At 37.2% G+C, this 11,241-nt stretch overlaps 1 protein-coding gene across 1 annotated transcript; it reads right to left on the bottom strand.

Annotated features, from left to right (window-relative positions):
* Positions 1-1,998: 1,998 nt before the first annotated feature.
* Positions 1,999-10,914, bottom strand: LOC128355853 (tubby-related protein 3-like). Its single transcript, XM_053316221.1, is given in 12 exon segments — positions 1,999-2,132; positions 2,292-2,463; positions 3,328-3,426; positions 3,550-3,658; positions 3,781-3,893; positions 4,161-4,325; positions 4,439-4,770; positions 4,943-5,074; positions 7,767-7,898; positions 8,014-8,136; positions 8,271-8,403; positions 10,900-10,914. Coding segments are annotated over 12 exon segments (1,659 nt in total).
* Between the last annotated feature and the right edge of the window lie 327 nt (positions 10,915-11,241).

The following is an 11,241-nucleotide window of genomic DNA, read 5'->3' as shown; positions in this document are numbered from 1 at the left end:
ACTACTATAGTGTTTTCTTTGTTTTTGGAGGGGGAAAGAAGTGTTGGAGAGTCAGGGAACAGGCATGGTTATTTGCCAGCTAAGGTCACAAATTTGACGGCCAATCAGATATTTTTGCTCTTATATTGTCGCTACTACACTTTAATACACTGTATGTGCAAAGTTAATAGTTGAAAAGGACAAATATAAAGGCAAATTTTGCTTTTGCCTTTTTTTGAAATCTATTGAAATAAAGCTTTCATCCATAGAAATAGGAATATCACTGAGAAGTAAACTTACACCCTGAACACATTTCCATCTAGCAACAGCTCCTCCTGTTGGTCAACAACAAAGTTGCAACTTTTTTTGTAGTATGTATTTATCCATCCCTGGGACACAAAAACAGAGCTACTTGATGAACACAATATATGAATTAGCTTAGCTTTGTAGCTAAGAATGCTAACGGCAAGTTTAGCAGTTCTTTAGCTGGAAGTCACGTAACAATAATAGAAGACCTCACTTAAGAGCATCTGTCCAGAGGAGTTGGCAGCTTCAGGCTTCATTTAATCTGCAAGTTTGCCTGCCTGAGCAGGTTCAGGCAGAATACACACCTCTCACTTACACTCAAGGCCGTCGGCTTAAAACAGGTTTTTCATCCTGAGTGAAGCTCCTCTCAACATGTCAGGCAACTACTGGAAAACAGCGTGGGTGTCTCACAAACCTTGCAACTGGAAGGAAACTTTTTGATTAGCTGCCAGCTACCTGCTCACAGGAGAAGATAGAGTCACAAAACATATTGCATGACAGATTACAAAAGCATACATCATATGGCTTTAAACAAGAAGTGGACTTACTCTTGTATATTAGTCTGTCATCTGTTAAATCCAAGAAATGTTATTATATCTTTAGTGGTATTCTAGCATATTGTAACTGAGAAACAAGGAAAGATTGATAGATGCATGTTATACAATAAATGTTGACTTTGACAAAATTAAATTGACATGCTTTATTAAATAACATTATTATAATAAGCCTAGAAATGAAACAAAGGCAGTGTTCAGAAAAATAAATGAATTTTACAAAATGCAGGACCCAAAAAAACACATCAATAGAAAAATCTACAGGAGCTCATATGAGACCCACTCATCAGAGAAATCTGCAGAGTGATTAAACTTAAACAGATTGAATACTTTGTTGAAACACTACGGGTTAAATATAGGTACCGAGAACTAAAGACACTCCTATTCCAAAATGCTATGTAATGTTACAGTAATAATCCCTGATACCTGGAAATGATGCTCCAAAGTCACTAAAACATAGACAGTCCATTGTGTAAGACTGTAAAAATAAACATAATAATAAAATGTATTGTATTGTTTTAAAGCTCGTTTTAAATCAGTTTTTGTCATAGTAACTGTGTGTCATAGATACTCTTATGTCAACACATAATTACTTGCCTTGAAATAAATAAACATTCTCGTCATGACCTGATTTTTTGGTGTTGTCAGTCACATCTGATTCAAGACACTGGTGACCTCTTCATATTTTAAATAGAGCCCAATCCAGCAGTACAATACAATACAGCACAACAGAATCAAAACATAACACAGTTCAACATCCTTTAATGATGTTAGTAACAATTCAACACCTTCATCCTTGAGGTGTACCATCATGTCTCTAAAAAGCCTCCAGTGGCTGGAGTCTATCAAAGTTTTGTGTGTCTTTCTGTGATTCACAGAAAATGTGTACGTTTCCACTGAATACAAAGACAAAAAGCACAACTCTCCTGTTGCCATGCCATGCAAGATCAGATGATAAAGTGAGACCAATTTTGTGTCTCACTCCTGGAATGAAATCACACACCCATAAAGGTGACGGCGGGGCAGCAGGTGTTATCATCAGGCGCTATCAGTACCTATCGCAGGAAGCGTTGTAGGCGAGTTCAAAGAAGTAGGTTGGTCTGATGTGGGTGTGTTCCACACTGGTTTCAGTGTAAGATCACTACGGGGGATGCTTCTGTTATTCACAGGCGATTTTGCCGTCAAAACTGGAAAGTGCGATGGCAAAGGCCTGCACAGCACACAGCGGGTAGTTGAAGTCCAGTGTGAAAATGTCATCGGCTATTCGTCCAAACTGCATCACAATGTAGTCCACTGCAAAAGACAGCACTTAGTTTATAAAAAATACATAGATAGATAGCCAGATAGCCAGATAGATAGATAGATAGATAGATAGATAGATAGATAGATAGATAGATAGATAGATAGATAGATAGATAGATAGATAGATAAATAGATTGTAGACAGACTCACAGTCTTTGTTATGGACTATCTGGAAGTTCTTGATGGAGGCCTGGGTGACCCTGCCGTTAAAGTTGAGCACATGAGACGCTGATTCTTCGTTCCACACAGGCGTCTTGTTGTGAAGCTCGATCAGATTTTCCATCCTTCTATTCTGGTGCCTTGTCAACAAGCCGTCACAATCCTGCCAAGAATTGGCAAAACATAAGTCAAGAAAACACCAACAAAGACTAATACGATTCTGCACATCTGCCATGTTTTGCTCTCATTATAAACAGACATATAATAAATCAGGCTGTGGGCAGTGTTGATGTAATTTGTTGACACTGTGCAGGGCAGGGGATTCTGGGATGCCTGATTTTGCTAATTAGTTATCTGACAGTTTTACACACATGAATCAACAAGTCAAAATGTCCATGGTTTGAGGGGCCAGCTTGATAACCATAATTACATACATTTTCTCCAGCCGTCATAGTTTTAAATTAGAATCCTTGAACCCCATTTTTTATATTGTTTATGGTCTGCATTTTTTTCTGCAGCATCTCTGTACAGTAGCTCTTATTGTTAGTGGAGTCTGGCTGGATTTAGAATCCCTGCCAAAAAATGAGGGACTAACAAAACGATGCATTTGGGTATTTGACCTCAAAGATCATCGCTGTTTACTGCTCACCCTCTAAACATCATATCTGAACTGTATCACATTGCTACTAATACAAACAGGGCATCCTACTGCCACTGCATCACATTAAAACCATGCAAATAGCTCCAACTACTCAGCGATGTTTGGTGTCCTGTTGTGTGGAAAACTAGTCACGCTATGTGCAGCATGAAACCAGGTCATGGTTACAATTACTTTTTATTAACTTCTTTATCAAAACAATAAGAGTTTGTTTGGCTGCACTGTAAACAGATACAGCAACTGCTCTCCTGCTGTTATCACTATAACTGAGACAATTTTTTTGTCATTTGGGTGAACTGACCCTTTAACAGCAAAGGCAATTCAGTATTAGGAATTGTGTACAACTGAAGCTTTAAACAATGCGCCTACATTTCTTGGTCGGAGGGGTACTCGATCGTTGTCTTTGTCCATTCCCGGGATGATTACCGCCATCCTTCGGGGTCCTTTCATCCCCAACACATTTGTTTCCTGCGATGAGAAAGATAAGATAGATAACTATTTGTCTTTTCACAGCAAACATCCCTTGACACATTATTTATAAAATGCAAAGTTGGTCATTCATGTGATTCATTAAGTTTTCTAATGACTTACATAGATGATGCCTGCTAGCTCCTGCCGTGCATTAGACATGTCTGGAAGAGCTCTTTCTGGATTCAGAGCATTGTCAAATACGGTGAACTTAGTCCCCATTAAATTTGACCTGTAAATTTGACCAACAAAAGGTTTTAAATTAAAAACTAACAGCAGATGAATTCTTGGCTGATTTTACACAATCTGTGTGCTGCTTTTGAATGAATGGATTCATTTTGAAGTGCGATGTACCTCAGCTTCCCAACAAAATTCTCTCCTCCTCTCGATAAATCTGTGGCATCGATTGAGATGAGATAATTTGAAGTTGCACTTTTCTTTCTTTTCCTCCCAGCCAACAGGAATGTCTAGAAAGGAAAAAAAGATTACAATTATAGTAATTAATAAACAAAAGAATTACATTTAGCACTAATTCAACTGATTTAATTAAAGAATCTGCTGACAGGAGCACTGTTTTACTCATCTTGTGAAACATTTAGTCAGTTTTTGCTTTGGTGCTCTGAATATTGCTGACTTTTTAACATGCTGACGCTCTAATTGCGAGTCATTTGAATAAAAACACCTGCTAATTCTCAGTTTAAAATGTCAAACTCCAGTAATGATGAATATCTGACCTTTTTTTCATTGTCAAGATGAAGATAATAAAGAGGATAAAGGCTCTTGTCCATCCCCCGCTGGTCTCGAGTCACTCTGCATTTGACTGTCACGCCCTGTGGAGCTGGATCCATCACAAACTTCTCCAAGTTGTCAAACTCAATCTCAGGTGATGGAGATCTCTCCTGATCACAAAGCATAAAGACATAATATCTGATTAAAATAATGTTTGCTCTATGCATAAAATCACTTGCACTGATATAAAATCTTTCGGTTGGATTATTGTTATTTGAGATACCTTTTTCTTCTTCCCTTTGCCCTTCTTCTTCTTTGATTTTCCCTCTTTTTCTGAGTCAGAATCATCACTCTCTTCTGCCTTTCCTGATGGAAACGACAGGTTTATTAAATACTTTCCAGAGACTCAACGAGAGAGGACAAAGAGATGAGTGGTAAACTTGCCTTTCTTCTTTGTCTTCTTGTCTTTGTCTTTGTCCTTGTCCTTATCCTTGTCCTTGTCCTTGTCCTTGTCTCCAGACGCTTGGAACATGGATGATGCGCCGGCGGTGGATTTCTTCTTTGACTTGCTTGACTTTGTCTCCTCTTCACTGTCATCACTGTCTGATTTGGCAGCTGTTCAAGAAACAGGTGTAAAGGTTTTCAAGGTTTCATTTCATAAACTTGTAAGAGGATACTTGAGTCAAGCTTTTCATTAATAATAACACAATGTATCGTCTAAAATAAAGTCTAATTTTTTGCAGGTTCAGTGGTTTACAAACAAGTAAAGGTTTGAGAATATAATCACCTTTCTTTTTGCTTTTAGAGTCTTTATCTCCATTTATCTGGAACATTGAGGATGGTTCCTTCTTCTTATCCTTCTCTTTCTCTTTATCCTTTGACTTGGACTTTTTTTCTTTTCCATCAGAATCTTTCTCATCTGCAAATGAGAAACACGTACAGTAGAAAAGTCAATTGAATGTGATACCAAACTGGAGAATGTGAGGGAGTGCACACTGAGGAATTTAATCTTTTTCAAAGGGAAAATAATGTAAATCTCACTGTTTTGAGTTATAAGCAAGAGCAGACTCAGAGAAAATGATTTGTAAATTGTAAAACCAACCAAAACTGTCATTTGGGTTTGTTTTGTGATTGGTTTCTAATAACTCCTGAAGGAAATATCTGCCTCTTAAGCTACTGAATGCAGCATGTTAACTGTCTGTTGTGTGGTGCCGGACAGGTCGTGTAGAGCACGTATTTTAGTTGAAAAGTTTAGAAAAGTGGAAAAGCTATGAGAGTGGTGAGAGTGAACCTAACAGTAAAGTCTCAGACTGTAAAACCAAAACAATGAGCTAAAATATCACATAAAGTGAGGGGGAGCTGCAAATTCTCTGACATCACATGAGCGATCCCTCTCACATGAAATTAATTGTTTAAAATATTGATTATAACCACTTTAACACAAGAAAATTATGAAAATGTAGATATTATACAGCATAATTAGATAGCTACAGTGGTATATTGCGAGAAGAAAGTAGGTTACTGATATAAAGTAGTTAATTTCTATGGTTACGACAAAAAGAGCACTTGGTATTCCCATATTGAACAGAAGGAGGCAGGGAGCCACAAACACAAGTTAGCGCAGGTATTCCTGAAATGACTTATGGCTGACCTGAGGTGAAGGACGGCTGAACTAATCTCAGTGGCAAGAGTTATGGAGACGGTCCAAGAAAAGGGCAGCAACACTCAGTAAATCAACACTGTAGTGGTAAATAGATACATTTTAAGTTCTATTCCTGCACTGATGGTCACTTGACTTGTGAGTTACACACAAGAAAAGTTGTAACTCTGCACAAATGTGTCAGACACCTATTTTTTGTCCTAAAGAGATAATGAGGGACATAGGTGCTAACAAATTTTTAAAGCTACCGCAACTGTTTAACTGCTGAAGCCTTGTAGAGGAAAATACAGCAAAGTGTAAACCTCCAGGAACAAGACTGGCAGTGTGTGAGGCTATATTTATGTTGTGTTCACATCATACTGGAGTTATCTTAATTACATGATTCTGACTCATACTGTATATAGCATTCACAACAACTTACAAGACATAATTACAAACTGGGAAACTCAGACTTTTGAGTATACTCAGACAGAATATTTCTGCTGATGAACTTGGTGCTTCATAATGTGGAATTACTTGAAAATGTTGCAAATAGGGACACCTCACATCAGCCATTTGCCATTCATCATGATAAAACCCAAATTCCAAAAACATAGTGTTATGTTGTAAGTACACAGTGTTTTTTAACCAACTCTGTAATCATGCAATCATCCTGAGTTGGGTGATGACAACATGGGAATATTTCCCATCTAAAAAAAATCAGAGAAAGCTCTGCTCCCTGCACCGAGAGCTCCCAGTAGACTTCATTTAAAAGAGCAACTTTTCAAACTGAGCTCTTCATCAGGCCTTGTCAAGAACACACAAAGCATCAACACCTGAAATGCATTAATGTAATATAACGCATTCACAATATGAAAAGGCTTCAGTCTGTCTTTTGATCCAGCACCTGTACAAGTTTTCTGGATGTGCCACACACTCCATTAATCTTTCCCATCAATGCCATACGATTTGAACGCAACATAAGGCACACCAGTGTGTTAAGCAAAATGCTAACATGTTTAGTAGGTGTAATGTTTACCATGTTCATTGTCTTAGTTGCCTAACGTATTAGCATGCTAGCATGAGCTTTGGCTAAAACACGAAGCATACTGGACAAACTGAAATTTTGACATGATGATGGAGCTGGATGAAATTCATCTTGAGGGAAACATGAATGTCTGTACCAGACTTCATGTAAATCAATCCAACAGTTGCTTAGGTATTTCACTCAAAACCAAAACCTCATGGTGGTGCCAGAGAAAAAAAAAATCAGAGGATCACTCATCATCACTCATCTTTCTTTAGGATATATGACTAACAGAAAGTGTCAAACATGCCTCAGAGACCTGAGAAACAACAATGGTATGTACAAAAAGTTGCAACCCTAACCCTAACCCTAACCCACAGATTCCTGCTAAAGTGGACAAACTCTTAGAAACATACTCTCATATCTCTGCCTTATATTAGTTTTCAAGCTGGAAAAAGACTCATTGTGTCATTCAAGGTTTTTTTCACAGTGCTTAGTGAGTTAGCCAGCTTGTTGGCTAATCAGTGTTTTCCAAGTAGGATTACACACATTGAGGATTCATTTGACAGTTTGGAAAAATAGTGTCTCATCATTTTCTCCAGACCTCGTCTAAAGTAGAAGTGCTACACAAAGCTGTGGAGGAGTCTGGCTAAACAACTAAATGACTTCCATTTTTAACCAAAAATGTTAAGTACAATTTAAAAAGAAAACTGCCAGGATTTGGCTGTTACTATATTTTAATGTCATTTTCCACAGCTGATTAGTTAAAGGCAAGCAACTCATGTAATTGCTGTGTTTTGTGTTACGAAGTCAGTGTTTCCACTCACTCACCATTACACAATAAAATCATCTAATCCTCTTAGTCTGGTCTTAAACTGTTGTTTTGAGGACACAGTTAATGCCTTTGGAAAACTGTTTGCCAGTGAGTGTTATATTTACCTTTACCTTTAGATTTAGATTTCTTCTCTTTGCCAGAACTTGCAGATGGAGAGCTGTCCTTTGTTGTCTTTTTCTTTGTTTTCTTTTTGGGGGTATCCTCATCATCGTCGTCATCATTGTCGTCATCTGAGCCTGAATCTGCAGACATGAAGCAGTAAACATCCTCACCAAACTAATTGCAGATTTACACACAGTTGGTTTAACAAATACTTTAAGTTCTTCACACTGCCCATAAAAGTCATCAGTGACTTACCTTTCTTCTTTTTTGGAACACTTTTGGTTTTCTTTTTCGGCTCTTTCTCTTTGTCTTTCTCCTTTTCTTTTTCCGGATCGTCTTTACTCTTTTCTGTTTTCTTTTTCTTTACCTTCTTTCCATCTGTAATATATGAGCAGGAAACAGTAGTATGGTTACATTACAGATTGAGAAACACTCAAAACATCAGTTTGTCATTTGCTTTCTTTGATGGAAAAGCTTAAAATATCAAAGCTTCTTTGTTCAAAGTTACTCACTTTGAATGGCAGGGCTTTCCTCTTCTGATGCATCTTCACTCTTCTTGGTCTTTGTTTTTTTGGGTTTGGCCTCAGATCCATTCAACTTGGCTTCTGTGGTGCCATTGGCCTCCTCTTTCTTCTTTTTTGGCTTCTGGGGATTTTCTTTAAAGATGTAAAACAAAATAAGGATGAAACTCATGGAAGAAAGAGAGGGAAAAAAACAGAAAACGAAAACGTATATGAAGACTGAAAATAGCAGCCTCTTTATTAGTAATAACTCACCATTATAAAGTCAGAAGTGTGGGAAGCAAAGAGCAGGAAGGCATAAAACAAGGTTAATAATGGTATTGTTACTACTTCTACAATTACTAATAGTGTGGTTCCATTATAAAATACAACTTATTAATATCATGTACAAAGATTCACATTTTATGAGGAACATCCTCACACAAAAGTATGACAGTCATACTGTAATAGCAGATACAAAGGCAGTAATACACACATAGAACTTCTTCAAACTGCATATTAAGTTGCTGCTAATACCTTGTATTCATGATTTAAGATCTCAGATTAAGTAACAGGAAGTGAATGAAGCAACAGGGCATGATGCAATAACAATGATACGATGCAAATAAAGGAAACAAAACACGTTGCTCAGGTCTCCTCCTGAGTACTAGGAAACTTAAAAGCCCAATGATTGCAGTAAATCACAAGCACACTTTACATCACATGCATTAGAGGACACAAAATAACAAGTCAATTACTTCACTAAAGCCACAAAAATGACTAAACAGCAAGTTGAGCCTGCTGAGATGCCACATAGACTGATTTAACCACTGAAGACAGAATAATGAGAGACAGGAAATGTAGCAGATTATGGGAAAGTATTTGGAAGTCAGTTAAGTATATATCATTGACATCTACTAGGTTGTTGCTGAAATTTAATATATACTACATTTTGTGCATATTCATATTATTCCCAACTCTCCAATTTGCTGCTACAGGCAATGAAGAAAAAACAGCAGTGTTTTTTCTTCATTGCCTGTAATAACAGTTGTAAAATTGTCTAGACACAAGCTGACCTTCAGTCCTCACACATTACATCCATGTGTTTTTATATGTATTTGTTTATTTGATAATCTTATACAATATTTTAAAAAAAGTCCAATATATCCATGAACTCTGTGCTGTGTTGAGGACTAAACCTTTGCACAGTGACAGGAACAGCATGTCACTGTCGCATGTTACAGAGGAGGTCAGTGTGATTGTGACCAGCGGAGACACTAAAGGTAATCCTATTAGATGTAGATCCTGCATCGATGGAGGTCTATTTGTGTCCTCTGACAATCCACAACTCAGAGTAATGGCAGCAGAATTGACATTTGTCATTTTGTGATGAAGTGTTGCATACAAGACAGACGTCATCATCACACACAATTAGCCAAATACTCATACCTGTCTATTATATTTAAATACTTTGAAGTAGCATTTTAACTGTTAAAAAAGGCCAAATTAAAACATTTTTTTGATAAGGTTTCACTACTTTACCTTCAATCTATGTGTTAGTGTTGTTAATTAAGTACTCTGAACTCATAACTGTTAAATAACTATTTAAAAAAAGAACCTCATTTTATCTTGCTACTGTCACACAATATTTTAAAATGCTTGTTTGGTTAATATAATAAAATGCTGTAGTTAGTAAATGTATTTGAAATCCTGCATGTAACCTTTTTATGCATTTCTTTATAAATACTGGACAACTGACACATATGGAAGTTTATTATTAAGAGGTTTGGCACTCCTGCACAGGAAGAGGAAGTCATTTAGAACAACAATGCTTTTTTCCCTCCTTTGTTTGATGTAATAAAAACATGACTGACTTGAAACTATGATCCAATAATCACCCTCATTACAGATTTGGCCTAGATTTTGCAACTGATCCTGAATCACAGCTAGACAAACAAATGGTAACTAATTATTAAAATATGAGGTATTAATATTCAAAGTTGTTTTAAGGCACATGGGCCTTTAAAGGCATAAAGAAGGATTACTGGATCCCTTCAATCCCTCGAGTGTGTATTTTTGCAGATGCATCGCTTGGCAGATGAGCTCTATAAACTTGAACATCTATCAAGATGCAAGTTATGACCAAGTATAAAGGCCATCCATGTTTTAGCTGCCAACAGGAAAAACTTCCAGCTCTGAAGTCATGTCTGAATACTGCCTCTGTTGGATAACCAGTTTTACTCTAATTGAATACTTCCCATGCTGGCATTAAAGAGCAGTTACCTCATATATGGGTCACAGATTACTTTCTATTTAAACATTCCTATACATTTCTTTCATTTATATACAAATAACTACATCTCAAACTGAAAGTTGAGGCACATAAAGATTTACAGCTGTCACATAAATGAATTGCACACAAACTCTGAACTTTGTATGAGCAGGCCATCTGTAACTATTGTTGTATTGCAACACCAAACATTGTTTCAGTCTTGTTAAAATCATTTCTGTGGTCCCGTTAGTCTTTGTTGTCCAAACACCATTATGTGTCATCGCTAAGCAGCTGAGTGAACACTGAGAAGTAATCTAATTTGAAAGTTAATTTGAAAAAATCCACAAAACCACAACCCCACCCTGTTACCTTCTCTGCAGACATGGCGTGGCCTCTGACTTCAGCTCTCCCACTGCTTCGTTTTAGAGGTTAGAAAATAAAAAAACAGGCTTCTCAGTGGAGATAATGAAAGAGTGAGAAGGCCCTGTACTCACTGCATCTCCATCAGCAGAAAGTTGTTAATAGGATTTATGTGTAAAGCCATCTGCTCTGTAGAAACACGTCAACGGGAGAAACCAACAAAGGCTCGGGTAGAGGGAGAGGGATAGTTTGTCATATGTGTCCACTATCCATACTCCAACTCACCTCAGAGTTTTTACGTCTGTAATATTTATGCAGCTATCACAAGATGTTTGTCCTCTTCTTTTACTT

This window comes from Scomber japonicus, chromosome 3 (assembly GCF_027409825.1).
Source record: "Scomber japonicus isolate fScoJap1 chromosome 3, fScoJap1.pri, whole genome shotgun sequence".
In the NCBI taxonomy this organism is placed as follows: Eukaryota; Metazoa; Chordata; class Actinopteri; order Scombriformes; family Scombridae; genus Scomber; species Scomber japonicus.
Note: the sequence above shows the minus strand (reverse complement) of the source record. Positions and strands in the feature narration are given on the sequence as shown.